This window comes from Lactuca virosa, chromosome 8 (genome assembly GCF_052849685.1).
Source record: "Lactuca virosa cultivar CGN04683 chromosome 8, Lactuca_virosa_CGN04683_v6, whole genome shotgun sequence".
NCBI lineage: Eukaryota > Viridiplantae > Streptophyta > Magnoliopsida > Asterales > Asteraceae > Lactuca > Lactuca virosa.
In genome coordinates, this window is record NC_136433.1 from 68991088 (window position 1) to 69007894 (window position 16807).

The 16807-nt window shown below is 32.9% G+C and overlaps 1 protein-coding gene across 1 annotated transcript; it reads left to right on the forward strand.

The window, feature by feature from the left end:
• The first annotated feature begins 5597 nt into the window (after positions 1-5597).
• LOC145128573 (glycosyltransferase BC10-like) lies at positions 5598-8158 on the forward strand. The gene is made up of 2 exons (XM_079063379.1): positions 5598-6326; positions 7309-8158. Exons 1-2 carry the CDS (start codon positions 5808-5810, stop codon positions 7951-7953), a joined length of 1164 nt encoding a protein of 387 aa, XP_078919505.1. The 5' UTR covers positions 5598-5807; the 3' UTR covers positions 7954-8158.
• The last annotated feature ends 8649 nt before the right edge of the window (positions 8159-16807 follow it).

Genomic DNA, 16807 nt, shown 5'->3' on the forward strand with positions numbered 1-16807 from the left:
CCAAAATCACTAGTATTATTTATGGACAATTTTCACCTTCATGAACGTGTAATTAGTCATAAATCTTGGTAAATGAACACATATGTTAATTGAAATAGTTATTTTGTCATGATTGTCTTGGTATAACATTGAACACATTAAAACCATGACGAAGATTTCATTCAACGGAGTGATAAACTTTTTTATAATATCAGCTCAAAGATTGAAGATCTAACATATGTTTCTATAAAGAAATGCTTCTATATCAAGCCAATAACCTTGACATCATTGAATGCTTTAGTAAAAAATGTAATGTTATACATTAAATGGTAAATAATAAAAGAATTTTTATATGAAATGTTGTCTGGGGGTAATATAGTCATTTTTCACTATCAGTCAGATGCAAAATCAAACAACAGATTTCAGTCAGAAGTTAATTCAGTCAGAGCTTCCAACCCAATTAGCTTCTAACCCAATTAACTCTAACCCAGTTAGCAACTATCAAACAGACCTAAGTTTGTTTCTCTTTCTATGCTCACCTTCTATATAAACCCTTTTTCTTTAGTACCGTCTACATCGCATTTATACGTTTCTAAGTACTTTTGAAATTTTGGGTTCTAATTTTACTATACTCGCTTCAAGTGATCAACAAAACCCTCAAATATTCCTTATTTCGGGAAATTCATTAGACTTTCATATTACCATCTACGATTTTATTAATTTTTTATTGTGTTTCTGATCCCCTCTTCTCTCTTTCTCTCTTCTTTCGTCTCCCAATGTCTTCCCTTCACAAATTGATTTACGATTTCATGTTTATAGTGAAACTGCCATCCCCTGTAAAGTTATTGGATTAATATTACATCAGTGCAAAATCAATGGGTTTTCATTTTTAGTTAGGGATCCTAAAGATTTTTATTTTATGTATGTTTTAGTCGGAGTGTATCTTTCTTCTTCGGGTCATGGGAGGACCGCTATCTTGATGTACTTTCAAGATTTTTTTTTCATTTTCTGTACAAGGTTTTTGGGATTTAATCATTTTCTCAAGTATTTTCAATTTGAATTGATGATGTTCAACCTGGGTATGTTCTCAATCATATATAGAACGATTCCCACTTTGTACCAAGTTATTTAAGAAGATCTGCTTTACTTCTATGTAACATCTTCAAGTTGATGGTTGTAATCAGCCGATGATGTCCATTTACTATGGGGCTGGTTACAAGATCCGGTTATTGGGCAAATAGAAGCGAATTTGTTCCACTTGCTAGATGAGGAAACATATAACAACCAATCAGAATCAGATTTCCATCAACAGTTTATTTGATGCTAAGGTTTGGTTTCTAATTTCTACATATAACCATTTTGTTCATTTAATTTGATTATTAACTGTTTTAGAACTCAATTTCTTGACTTATAAAGTATATGGTTAGTAAATTTATTCTGGTGTTTACTTCTAGGTTTATTTATTTATTTATTTTTTTGGTTTTTAGGAGCAATATGATACAATGATGGTTATAAGAACTTGACACATATCTTTCATCATAAGAAGAAAAAATGGAAAGATGTCGGAATCTGCAAAAAAGAATTTCTAATGAGTTATATAAGGAATAGGATTTAAATTTAAAAGGAAGAGGAATTGAATTAAGTAATTATGGAAAAAAGAATTAGATAAATTGGTAAGATTTAGATTCTGGAAAATAATGTTCATAAAAAATAGCTTGAGAGGATTAAATGCCAGAAATAACATTATTTATGCTTCTACTTTATGCAATTTATCTTTGTCCAGTAGAATTAATATAATTTACGCAATTGCCATTAACTGACTTTTCGTTATTGCTGTAAAGTCGTTCCTGGAAGATGCAAGTGCTCAAAGGCCACTCTAATGCATCACCAACACCAAGGGAGCACGTATCATGAAAACTACATTGACTTTAAATGACAAAGATATCTTTCTAGAAAATTTCCTTTTCTTTTAATTAGTTTTGATGCATTGCTGGCAATATCTGTTGGGTCTGTTTTTTTTTTCTTTTCAACATAGTAGAAATTAAATCTTACAAATTAAATTATAACATAATTTTGTTTTATGTGTGTGACCTATCTCTACAGATTTTGGATAGTGGTCATTTTTAGGTATAGAAATGGCTATCAAAGCTATGTTAATGCAGAAAATGCAATGTACTTTTAACTATTTGACTATTATAGCATTGGACTTTCATTTTTGTAATTAAGGTGTAATGGATTGAAAGCTTATTGATTATAAAATTGTACTGCAATGACTTAGTGATGACACAAAACTTTTGCTCATTATTAAAACTTTAGCAAAGGAAATGTAAGTTTGGCTACTATTCTTTTCTGTTGGTTAAACTTGTGCTCCAAATAGTAGTATAATTTTCAATTTATGGAAAATGTATAGTATTAATAATAATATGGATATTTAGGCTAAAACCTTTTAACATTAATTTTGATAATATAAGCATTTTGACATACTTCTAAAACCTTACTTGTTATAGCATTAATCTTTGAATCATGCAATCTCTTTCAGTAAATACCAAAATTACCCTTCATGGGTCGTGCTTAGCACAGCCATAAACATATCTAGTATGTATATATATATATATATATATATATATATATATATATATATATATATATATATATATATATAGAGAGAGAGAGAGAGAGAGAGTTATATTCAAATGTTTTTACTATCTATTATGTGCATGTAGTATTGATTCTGGACCAATCATTTTAGTTATTTTAATAAAGTATTTAATGCATATTAAATGCTGAAGATTTAATTAATACTCATTATATCTTCAACATGTAATATGCATTAATTACTTTCTTAAAATAACTAAAATGATTGGTCCACAATGAATCCTACATACACAATAGATAGTTAGAACACAATAACCTAACTCTATATATATATATATATATATATATATATATATATATATATATATATATATATATATATATATACATATATATATATAATCAAAATCCATTAATACTAGATAAGATTTGACACATAATATAATTTTTTTATAGGGTTTAGGTCATTTTTGGTTACTTAACTTTTGGTTTTGTGCTTATTTGGTCAATTAACTCTTTTTAAGTTTTAAAAGGTCATCAAAATTTTGGTTTGTACTCATTTAGTTACTTAACTTTTGTTTTGGTCGCATTTAGTCACCAAACTTTTAAAATTGTGCTCATTTAGTCACTAAACTTTTAAAAAAATTTAAAGCACGATTTTAAAAGTTAGGTGACTAAATGAGCACAAATCTAAAAGTTGGGTGACTAAATGTGACCAAACCAAAAGTTAAGTGACTAAATGAGCACAAAGTGAAAAGTTTGATGACCTTTTAAAATTTAAAAATAGTTAAGTGACTAAAAATGACCTAAACCCTTTTTTATATATAGCATTGGATTAGCGACGAATTTCCAATATAATTTTCCTAGTATATAAAAAAAAAACCAAGCCCTAGACAATGGGCCATACGTAGTCACATACCTCACACCTCCTCAAGAACACCTCACACCTCCTCAAGAACAACCGTGCTTACCAGAGTCACAGTCTCCATCCCAAAAGAATTAGCACATATAGATGCTAAACGTTTTTTCATGCTTCACGGACATAAAAAAGAGTGACATATAATATATCCCCAATCAACCGAGAACTGCCGAGAGCAACATCGATCAGTTTTGACAGTTTTTTTGTTGGTTGAAAACTCAGTTAATCTAAATAACATTTTCAATTAAATGTCAAATTTTTTATGTTATAATTATGATCAAAAGGGTGAAATTCGTTACTTAATTACTCATCCATTCTACCAAAAACCACAAAAATGTTCATTGAGAGTTTCAAGAACGCTGCTTGAATATCTATTTTGAGGTTGAATCCTCAAAGAAAACTAAGCCGTAAAGGTCTCATTGTTTCTGTTTATCAATAATTTTCTGCAAATTGGTATCAAGGTAATAACATAATTAAGGGCATTTTCATCGGGAGGGACATGGAGGCTATCACTGAACCTTCATCGGACCAAATCAACAAAATACTTCTCCGGTATTGTCTTCACACTCCATGTTCTTCATATGACTTTAGAGTTCGTTAATAAAAGTCTCAATCATTATTTTTCATATTTATAATTATAAATAATTTTCCTTGTTTTTTGGCACCAAATCTAAACAGAATTGCATGGATTGTCAAATTTCTTGAATAAAAAATAGAACGCGTGGCAAAGTTGACATTTCTTATTATTATTATTATTATTATTATTAGTATTATTATTATTATTTTCCATTAGCTCCCGTTTGTGAATTTTTTTTTTCTTAAAATGGTCAATTAATTTTTACTAGCTATATTAGATACATTTTAGTTATCAACATACGAATTCAATTTTGATTTGATGTTTTCTTTTTCTTAAAATATCCTACTTATAAATAGTAGAAGTTGTGATTTGTTTTGTTTTTCATTTAATTACTTTGACTCTAAATTTAATATTACATTTTGAATTATGACCATATCTTTTACATTTTTAAATGCAAAATGATTTCAAATTTTAGATATCATTTCAATATTTGAAGTATTATTAATTTTATTTAAGGTTTATTTTGATAAAATGACATAGGTATTTATGCTTTTATGGTAAATTATTAGACCTAAAATACTAGTCTACCGACACAACGATAACAATGGAAACTTTAAAATATTGCATTCCAATTTTCCAACTGGAACTTAATTCTTGTTTGGGTTACCAAAGAATATTCCAACACACGTCAAATAATAAAAGAATATTAGTTTGTTTTATATATTTCTGGGAATATTAATATAAAACTTACACTTCAACTAAGAAATCTATATATGCACCCCAAAAGGCATATAAAAGAAATAATGGGCCCTTAAGGTTATCATCATATTTCACTAATGGCCCCAGTACTTCCAAACTTAACATTTTTACTCGAAAACCAAAAGATACACTTAAGCAAGGGGAAGCCAGAAGCCGATATGCTTAAAATGTTTACAAGCAAACTTTAATGATATTGCTTACAATATGTAAGTAAGTCCACAGATACCGATTTTCTCTCTACTTGAGTTCATTTTTAATGTTTTGTTCGTTTGTTTAACGAGCATCTCAATCTGTGATGTTATATGGAACAAAATGAGATCATATCTCACATTGTTCCACCATTTGGAAAAATGATAAAATATTTTTTGTTTATTCCTATTGACATCGGCCTCACACATGAAATACAATACAACTTCTTGTCTTACTTTATAAAAAAGTTTCTAAATATTAATAATTCATTTAATTTCTTTATGCTTATAACATGTATGCGTAGCCTATGTCCATATCAACCTTTTAAGTGTATAAATGGCACATGGCTCACTTTTTAACAATCACATGATATTACTACCATTTGTAATACGAAACTAAGTCAATCCGAATTGTCAAGATGTTGACTAGACCAACCCATATGAGACGTTCAACATATGAAAGTTGACCATAAGACCAAGGACCATTTTGTCATTTAGCCAAATTACCCTCGGGAAGACTATTAGAATGTTTGTTTTTTTAGACTTTTAGTAGTCGTAAACTACACGAGCAATATTTGTATTATGTATTTGTAGACTTTGTAGTAGTCGTCAATTACACCAAGTAAATCCACCCCAAACGACATTGTAGGCCTTCTTCTTTAATCTCACACCCCACCATTTACAAAATCCATTATCTCCATTCTTAAACCCTACAGTGAAACTGATCTTTCGTTCCTTAATGAAATCCATTCAGAAATAAACTGAAACTTGTTTCTGATTCTCTGAAACAATGAAGAACAATCAAAACACAGTAGTTCCGCCATTGAAGCTCTTCAATGCCCCATTCCAACCTTCAAATCTCCTCTCTTTGATCCTTTTCTTCGCTTTTGGTTTATGCTTTGGCATAGTACTCACTTTCCAACTAAAAAATGTCTCCTTCGATCTCTTGTTCAACGAATTCCCTCTCTACACCACCACCAACACCACCGCCTTGCCACCGCCGCCGACACAGAACATGAGGTTGGAGGATTTCATACACCCATCGAAAATCATGCACCAGATGACTGACCAAGAGTTGATTTGGCGAGCATCCATGGTTCCTAAAGTGAGAAACTATCCATTCCACAGAACTCCGAAGGTGGCATTCATGTTCTTGACAAGAGGTCCGGTGTTGCTGTCGCCGTTGTGGGAACGATTCTTCAAAGGGCATAATGGTCTTTTCAACATCTACGTCCATTGCTCCGATTCATTTTCCAACCGAACGGAACCCAAACACTCCGTTTTCCATGGCCGGAGAATCCCTAGTAAGGTAAGAAAATGGATGCCTGAATTTACTATTATACCCCTAATGTCTCTTCCATAACTTTTGGCTATATCAGTTGTACAATCTGCCTAATCTGTTGTACTTCTCTTGTCCCTTTCATACAACTACCAAAGCAAAACTAACAACAAGAAAATGTTTAAGGAAATTTAAAGGGGTAGATATGTCCAATAATTAAAACTCGAAACCGACAGAAAATTATAGTATCCAACAGAATCTTAAACATCACTAAAACCAAACGTCCAAAAGGCAAGAACTAATATTTTAATTACATTTACAATTAAAATGATTTGAATAATCCATGACTAAAATAATCATATATATCCATTTTAGTTCTCATCTCAAACAAATGTAATTTAGTTTACGATCATATTTCTAATCATTTCCATCTTTGTCTCGATTATCTTCTCCAAAATGCTATTTTTAACCACGCTTTTAACAATTTATTTAAGTAACTATAAATGCTAATAGGTAAAAAATGTGTCCTGATTTAAGCACAAATCATTCTGTTACTAATTCTAATTCTCTTTATGTTTCAAATACAAAGAAATTTGAGTAATTATTTGAAAAACAACAAATAATTCAATGACCGACGCCCAAAAAAGCAAAGAACTGTAAATGGAAAGGTTTTGAAATTATTTGTTTGGTCCAACCTGCATGTGGTTTTTATTATGGGCGTAGGGCATCCACAATTTATTATGCATGTGGCTAGAGAAATTAATGAGTTTAAATACAATGAAAAAACAATATGTTTTTATACATGTGTGGTATAGTATATTAATTTCTTTCGTTAATTTGAAGATATTGTACTTTAAAAAATCATGGATAATACTATAACTAGAGGTATATTTGATAATAGTAAATCTAGTAGTAGAAAGAAATGAAATAGATTGCATAATAAACAAATTAAAAAAAAGTATATTATCATTTCTTGCCTTTAACCTGTTTGAAGAATAATTATTGATTTCAGGAAGTTCAATGGGGAAAAGTCAACATGGTCGAAGCCGAACGCCGATTGCTAGCAAATGCGCTTCTTGATTTCTCCAACCAACGATTTGTTCTTCTATCAGAAGCATGTATTCCCTTATTCAATTTTTCAACAGTCTACTCATACTTGATCAACTCGAATCAAACTTTTGTTGAGTCCTATGATTTAATGGGCCCCGTTGGCCGAGGGCGCTACAGCCGAAAAATGCATCCTACCATTAAACTCCAAGAGTGGAGAAAAGGGTCCCAATGGTTTGAAATGGATCGTGATTTAGCGTTGGAGGTGATATCAGATAAAACGTATTTTCCAGTTTTTCAAAAATATTGCAATGGATCTTGTTATGCAGACGAGCATTACTTGCCGACATTTGTCTCCAAGAAATTTGGAGCAAGGAACTCCAGACGGACGTTGACTTTTGTTGACTGGTCAAAAGGTGGACCCCACCCGACACGGTATACGAGGTATGATGTGACAGTCCAGTTTTTGGAGAAGTTAAGGGGTGATAGCCATTGTGAGTATAATGGGAGGAAAAACCACGCATGTCATTTGTTTGCAAGAAAGTTTACTCCTCATGCTTTGGACAGATTATTGAGAATTGCACCGAAGATGATGCAGTTCAACCCATAGGTCTTGAAAACACTTATTTTTTTAATTATTATCTTTTTTCATTTTGCATTACGTCATTATTTGTTTATTTATCTGGAAAATCATTTTAAAGATGTATAGAGGTTTGCATACGAAAGGCAAAGTCTTTTTTATCGATAGAGTGGAGGCTCATTGGTATATTTTTTCTGTTATCGATATTTAAACGTTTATTGTTGGAGAAATTCAATACTGTTTCCAACTCAACTATACTCCTTACTCAAGCATGGTATGTGCTTATAACATATTTGTCGGGCTAAAATTGTGAAAATTATTTAGGAATGCCACTTACCAAAAAGGTAATGCCTAGTTAGTTAGATATGTTATATTACTATAAAGACAAAATTGCAAAAATGGTCCCTGTGGTATGCATTTTTTTGGGGTTTTAGTCCAACCATCGACTTTTTTGGATTGGTGGTCCTTTTGAGCTACTTTCGTTGTGTTTTTGGTCCCTCTGAATAGTAAAATGACTGTAATGCCCTTCTGATATATTTTTTTTTTGTTTTTTCTATTTAATTTATTGTTTTATTAATTAAAAATATGGGGCCCACCCTCTCTCTCTCTCTCTCTCTCTCCATAAAGTCAAAAGCCACCCCGATCCATCTTCTTCACCAGAAGAGTAATCGAAATCTTTCAGATCTGATGTGACCACTTTAAGATCGAAACCATCTGCTATGGTTTTACATATATCGGTCGTTTGTGGGTGGCAATTGCTTGCGATGATGAATGTTTTCTTCTTATTCTTCTGGATGTTATTGCACATCGCCATGGCTTCTGCAACTGCGGTTCCTTCATCGAGTAATGAAGCATTTGACATGGGTAAACCAGTAAGATCTGTTACCATGGTTTGGAAATTGAGCAGGGATTCGAGCCTTTCCTGTGCAATTTCAGCATGGTAGGGAGTGTATTGGGTGTACCAACCAGGGTTTTCCATAATGTTCCTCAAAATCACAGGAGGAATAGAGGTGTTGTAATACCTCATACAATTAAACGACTTACAAACCTTGTTTTTGGAAGCTAATTCTTGCATATGTGCAATCATTTGGGATTTGGTTAAGCCTTCATCGAATTTGGGGAACTTCATGGAATTAAGGCGGATCGATTTAGGTATAGTGAGGTATAGTGGCGTCAACGAGTGAATCGAGACTCGAGAAGCCAACAAATTGGGCCATTTTGGTTTATTCTGCTGGGTGGTAGAGTTATGGCAGCATGCGAAAGTATCACTGGGTTTCAGAGCTTCGACTGAGGGAGTGGGTGACGGACGGAGGAGCTCCGGCAGCCTCTGCTGCTTCTGTTTGGTCTTCTGTCGACGGAGACAAAGGAAGGAAGAAGTGGCACCGGTGATGGCTGGAGTGACTCAACAGAAGGGGGCGGAGGGATGTGGTGGCCGGTGTGAAGTTTGTCGGTCTTTTCCTTCGGCTGGTGAGATACGAACGAGAGGGATCGAGATTTGCTATAGCAGTGAGTGGATATTTGGGTTCGTTGGAGAGAGATGTAGGCCCAAATTAGTTATTTGTTTTATTTTTTCTTTAAATTAAATAAAAAATATATAAAAAATATATCAGAAAGGGAATTTTAGTCTTTACAGTTTTCCGAGGGACCGAAATCACAAGCAAACATGGTCAAAAGGATCACCAATCCAAAAAAATCGAGGTTTGGACTAAAACCCCCAAAAAAATGCATACCACGGGGACCATTTTTGCAATTTTGTCTACTATAAAAAAAGTTATATTATTTAGACAAAATTGCAAAAATGGTCCATGTGGTATGCAAAATTTTGGGGTTTTAGTCCAAACCCTGTGTTTTTTGGATTCATGGTCCTTTTGCAGTGGTTTCTATGTGGAATTGGTCCTCGGACTTAACTCCCGTTAACAAGGATCTGTTAACCCCCTCATGTGCCTCACACGTGAGGGTATATCCGTCATTTCATATGTAAGAGACCATTTTTGCAATTTTTTTTGTTAAAATTAGTGAGTAACAAAATTTGTATCTGGTTTCCAGTTGCTCTTCTCCTTCTTATATTCTGCAAATTATGAGCAGCATCTGTATCTTTCACCACAATCATCTTATTCGTTCATGAAATTGTCAACATGATAATCGTTGTTTCAGAGTTCAATCATTCATACAAATCCCTGATTCTTCAATTCGATTTCGAACTCTACCCAAATCATCATCCAGGCAAAACCCTAGCACTTCATCCCCAGAACACCCTGTAGAAAAACCCGGATTTAAATCCCAAACTGAATCAGATGATGATGATGATGATGATGATGATGATGATGATGATGATGATGATGATGATGAGAACTTAGATGAAGTCGCACCTTCTTCACCTTCCGGTTCCATTTCATCCAAGCCATTCGCGTCGTTGATTTAAAGTTTTTAGGTAATATTTCTTGACATTTGTCTAGCTTTAACCATCGATTTTAAATATCTGAATTCTAGTAGCAGTTTAAACGAGTTGATTTGGGGAGTACGAATGTATAAAGGAGAGGCACGATTGATTTTTTCTTATCGAAGTGTATGATTTAGTTGTTTTGATTTGTTTTGGAGTGCAGAGAGAAGGTTAAGTTAGATGAACTTGGAACGGAGATCATGTCGATCGCATTGCTAGCTGCATTGGCTCTTCTTGCTGATCCAATTACTTCACTGGTTGATACTGCATTTGTTGGTCATTTAGGTAAAAACTCATTCTCATAATCTCATTACAATGCATATTATCAGGTTTCTTCAATTGACAATGTTTTCTCTGAAAAAAAAATTATCCAATTCTCATATAAGCATCTGATGTATCTAGTTACTCCTTTTAGGCTTTGCTGAATTGGCTGTTGTTGGCGTTTCCATATCAATATTCAATCTGGTAGCAAAATTGTTCAATATTCGTCTACTCAATATCACAACCTCATTTGTTGCTAAAGAACAAGCAGTATTAGTCAAGGATGATGATGATGATGACTCCACTTTTCTCAGCCATGGTAATTCCAATTTATGTATCGATAACTACTTGTTATTTACTCTTACTTAACCTAATCAAGAACAACCTTTTTTTTGTTTAGATAGCATGAGTGGAAGCAAGAAGAAGTTTCTTCCATCTGTTTCAACTTCTTTAGCCTTAGTTGCTGCTTTTGGGATTGGGGAAACCATAACACTTTTCTTTGGATCTGGATCACTATTGAACCATTGTTGTTGTAACAGAGCTCAAGAAGAAGGGTAGAAAAAAGAGACGTTGGGGAACATTAGGGAAGAAGATAGAAACGATGGGGATCTTTAAAAGGAATTAAGCCAAAAAAATGTTTATGCAAAAATGGTCCCTTACATATGAAATGCCGGATATACCCTCACGTTTGAGGCACATGAGGGAGTTAACAGATCCTTTTTAACGGGTGTTAAGTCCGGGGACCAATTCCACATACAAACCACTCCAAAAGGACCATGAATCCAAAAAACTCGAGGTTTGGACTAAAACCCCAAAAATTTGCATACCACAGGTACCATTTTTGCAATTTTGTCTATTATTTAAAGCATATAAAACATGATGAAGTTACGTATGAAAGGAAATAATAAATAGCTGTTAGGTTCATCGAGTTAATGTTGTCCTTTAAGAAAGTTAAAAACTTCATTAATATGGAAAATATAAGTGTCTAGGTAGGAGTGTAACCCACATAATCATACTATCGAAATATTTTTATCTAACATCTATTTAAAAGTACTATGGATCGAGTTTCGCTCAATTTTATTAAAATTTTCTACTTCTGAATTAAGAAGCAACGATTGGCACATAACACTGCCTTAACCAATTATAAGACCCGGACCTTTGAACCGGTTTTTAGTGATTTGATCTATATGATCCTTCATCTCTTTAGAAAGATAATCCATTTGATCTTCAACATCTTTGTTTCTTTGTATTTCTTTAGTTTTCTTCATGGAAATCTTTCTTACAACTCCACGCCTTTCTTCATCTAAAGAAAAAGGCCGACCCAAAAACTGAGCTAATCTTCTTACATTGAAAGATGTTTCAGTTTCTAACTTCTCATTCGTCAAGAATAGTACCCTATCAGGCCATTTCATAGTTGCTTCCCAGTATCCTAACACATGATCCCAAAATGACCCATAATTTGAAACCCCTTTACAAAATGATCTGTATGCTTGGTTCAAAGGAATCCTATCCAAATCCGTAGTCCCTATATTACGCCATTGTGAAACAAGAACATCTTTAGGGTTTCGGCACATGTACACAATCTTGCATTTTGAGTCTATGATGGACTTTGGAAGAGAAGTGTAAGGTATGTGTGTTGTGAATAAGGGTAATTTAGGGTTAAAAGAAATTTCTAGATCTTTGTGCATGGGAAAAAGATCCATTTCCAAACAAGGGATTTTGGGTTGCAAAGGATTTCCAGATTCCAATGAACTAGTAGTAGTCCTATTCATGATAGCAAAAGCCAAAGTTTGGAGCCTCAAGGCATCGGAGTCAGGTGTCGTACATAAAATGATGTCAGTAGGCTGAGCTTTGAACTGTTCTTGAGCTTGCAGAATCCTTTGTAGGAATCCCTCGTAATACCAAAAGCCTTGATATTGGTAAAGATCCCTAAAAGTCGCCCATTCGCTATTTTTTGAAGCCGTCGAGGTGATTTCTTCAAATTTTCGACTTATTTTCTCATGGTATTGACTATTTTGGTAGATAGATGTAGATGATTCATCAGAAGAAATATCCATTTATAAGACTTCGGCTAACTTCATTCGAACAAAATCTTTATAACTACTGATATGATATTCAATGTGATGAAAAATCAGATAAAAGAATACGTTTATATTTGCATTTCACAGCTAAAACTCCTGTTACATTAGTGTTACTTTCAATAAATGCGGACGTAATTCCATTAATTCATCCTTAACAGCACAATGAATGTATTAATACCAAGAATAACTAGCGTTACACACGTAATTATATATTGAGTAAATTACATAAATGATCCTGGTGGTTTGGTCTAATATGCAGATTTCGTCCCATTAACATTCGGATGGTCCCTAAAGCCTTATTTTGTTTCACGTTTTGTCCCTAATAACATAAATGGACTCTTTTGCCCTTATATAGTTTATTTTATCTTTTTTTTATTGTTCTTCGTATTTAATTACTAGTTTATAATCCGTGTAATACACATGACAACATAAAACAACTTTGAAAGTTAATAGACATAAGGTTGTTCCAAACATATTTTGGATCCACGACGAGAGAGGAAAAAAAACTCTAAAAATACACAAATTTCATTAACTATTTTATAATAACTCAATAATTAAAAGAAAATTATTTATATTAGCTTCTAAATATAACATTTTCGATTACAAAAATTCATATATTTAAAGAAAAATACTTCTTCTGACTTTTTGAGATGCAAAATTATTAATGATATCTTCAAGATTGAACTTTTCTAACATATCATTAATAAAGTCCATAAAAATTTGGGTCCCTTTAAAAGATGGGCCCTGGCCGCTCGACCCTATCGCCCATCATCTAGGACGAGCCTGGATAGACCTTAAAAATAATAACACATTTGCAAACATTTATTTTTTAGAAACTTAAATGTTTTGTCCGTAACTATATAATTGTTAATTTAAATTAATTTTGCAATGTGTTTTGAAGATATAAGCAATGTTCTTTATGCCTAGTTTGTATTCGTCTTCAACACCATCTTCCTCGACTAAGTTTAAGGCACCTCTCAGTTTTGCTACCGTTTGTTTGCATCTCATGTCCATCATTTTTCACATTGATTATGATTTGTTGGCATTTCATATACAATAATAACATATATAACATGATATCGATAAGGCTATATAAAAACTTGTTTGTTATGAATTAATTATCTGTCTTTCTAGTTAGCAGCCTATAAAGATCCCAAACAAAGTGGGTTCCATGCCACCAGGAGTTAAGATGTAAACATTTGCGACTTCCTAAGACATTTTGTAACATAAAATCTCATTTTTTCCAAAAAAGAACATGAAGGGCAAATTTGTCGAACCGTTAATAATTTACCATTTTGTTATGGGAGAGGGAAGCACTCGAGGACTTTATACAACCAAATCTCTCCAACAGTTAATGTGCTTAAATCCACACAAAAATTCTACTTAGATACGTCCCAAATGCTAAATTCACAATAAAAGATACTAACTTTCAAACAAAATAGTTGTAAACGTTTAGCAAACCCAGTTTTTGTTACTCTCTACAGGGTCAAAAATATAGTTACTCGCATATTCTATCATAAAATAGCAACAAACTTTGTATTTTTATTTATTATTATTTTAGTTTTTAACAGCTTCCGTTATAAATTATTGTTAAAAATGCAACATACATCGAAAAAATAGCAAGTTTAAGTTTTTTTTAGTTCTATGGTAGAAAAAAACAACGTACCATGGATCCAAAAAAAATATAAGATTCACACCTCATATAATCAAACAAATACATACAATGTTTTTTATAAAGTCACATGCACACACTCTTGCAAACACATACTCGTCATACATGCTTACATACACAACACATTAAAAAATAAATAAATAAATAAAATAAAAATAAAAAAATCCAACCATTTCATTTCAGCAGGAGCACCTCAGCTTTGGTAATGAGGTATTCTTCATTTCTCCACACCTATGTTGCAACCTGGATTACAAAAGTAAAAAAATAGCAATAAGCTTCAAATTTTTTATTTTTTCTATAAAAAAAAGAGAGAACGTCGGTACTTTGTGGGGAAATCAGAATAAGGTAATGTACTTTAAGTGTTTAATGTGTAGAAATCAAAAGATGCAATAAATAGTAACTTTTTCTCTACATCTACAAAAGTCGAAAATGACCTTTTTAAAGTTTTGTTCCATGTTTGTTTCAGATGAAAGAGATGGACGACATCAAAATGAAATTTGAATGCTAGAATTGAAAAAAAATGTAAAATGTTATAATCGATATTAAAATGAAAGTTAAATTTTATAATTAAATATATATATATATATATATATATATATATATATATATATATATAATAATCGATATTAAAATGAATGTTAAATATTGTCCATGTAGCTCAACCAACTTATGTGTTTTGGTTTAAAAGGTCCCCTATCTTATTTATTTTTTGTGTCCCAAGGGTATGAACTTGAGTTTTACCCACTAATTTGGGTAAGTCACCTAGTATAACAGGTATCTAATGCCAAATAGGAGAGAAGGTATGAAAAACATTTTCTTTTATTATTCCTAAGTTTCACCGTCTTCTTCGTATCTCCCAAATACCGTCTGTCTCATCTCTACAATCTACACAACATCTGAAACCCCAAATTCAAGATCTACACACAACATCTCTAACCCTTATACCATTGAACCATGAACACGACCTCACCATCATTGTTGGTTCTTTCTGTATGCAGCATCCAGTCCGTCTTCATCGAAAATTAAATGGAGGTATGTGGTGGATGTAGTTACTGGACTCGTTCACCTCTTTCTGAGTTGTATTCCTCCAAGGAAAACTCTAATTAAATAGAGAAAGACGAAGATTTTGAGATTTGGCCAGAAGGAGCCACCTACTTCGCTACCGGTTAGGTACTACCACCAGATGAACCAATTAGGTTCGTAGTTCTTTTTTCAGGTTCAGGGGAGTGGGAGACGGTAGAAATCTCTCCGACATGAGAGGTGTTAGGTTTTCAAGTAGCGGTGTTGGTGGTGGTGTATTCAGTTCATGTCACCGGAAAGCCTTGATCCACATGAATCTTTCATGTACCCTTGAAGAGCTTTACAAAGATATAATGAATTCAAATGGTTCGATAACATAAAATCCTAAATCTTGGATTTTTCTTTCTTTGTTTTAGTAAAACAATGTCTTCATCATCTATGAAAAACCTCACAACACTGGTTACAGGACGGATCTCACTTTTCAATCAATAATGTGATCTATCCCGCGTATGAGGAGGTGGTTCCTAAAGAAGGTATGTTGATCGTCAGAGATGTTCCTAGCCGAGTTCTCACTTTCACTTTGTTTTTGTTCCTTGATAATCTTGCATGGAATCCATATGGAATCGTTTTTCTTTAAAAAGAATCATTTTTCAGGTAGGTGGACGATGATGGTGTAGGTGGACAATTCTGGTTGTAGATGATGGTGTTGGGATTTCTATTTAACTATGCACTAGATACGGAAACGGAAGCATTCATAAATTGTCCTAAGGGTACATGCATCCTAGGATCTAAGTTTTACTATTATAGCAACGTACTATTAAAACTGACTCAACAAGCTATAAAGGAAATGGATTAGAATACTAACCTTAAACAAAATTGATTTGTCTTGATGCTTGATTCCTTGATCTCTTGTTGCTTCTTTGGAAGACTAGTACCCAAAGTAGAGTACCTCTAATGTTTCACACCCAAAAACCAAACTAAGGAGAGAGAGAGAGAGAAGGAGGGGATGGAGAATCGAAATTCACAGCCTTTCAGGAGGTAGAGAAGGGACGCAATTATAAGATCCCCAAGGTCCCTATATAAAGTTGTGGTGGTAACAGGATAACCCTAATTTGAATCAATTAAATATTAGGACATAGTCCAAATTCAAATCACTACCTTATATGTTACTTAGATCAATTCTGGAACCCTCCAAGGAGTCCCAAAACCGTCCAGAATGTTCCCTTTGTTCAATTATTGAAAAATTAACATTCAGTTCTTGTACCTCCATATTAATTCCAATTAATTCCAAATTAATTCCAGCTAGTTTTTAACTAATTTATTAATCATATAATAAATTAATAAACTATTTTCTCAATCTCTTTAAACTATTTCTAGCTATTCTTACTATTGAGGGCAACCCAAAAAAGG

Coding starts and splice junctions, on each gene's coding strand:
- LOC145128573 (XM_079063379.1), top strand. CDS start 5,808: ATGAAGAACAATCAAAACACAGTAGTTCCGCCATTGAAGCTCTTCAAT. Junction 6,327..7,308: donor GCCGGAGAATCCCTAGTAAG/GTAAGAAAATGG, acceptor TATTGATTTCAG/GAAGTTCAATGGGGAAAAGT.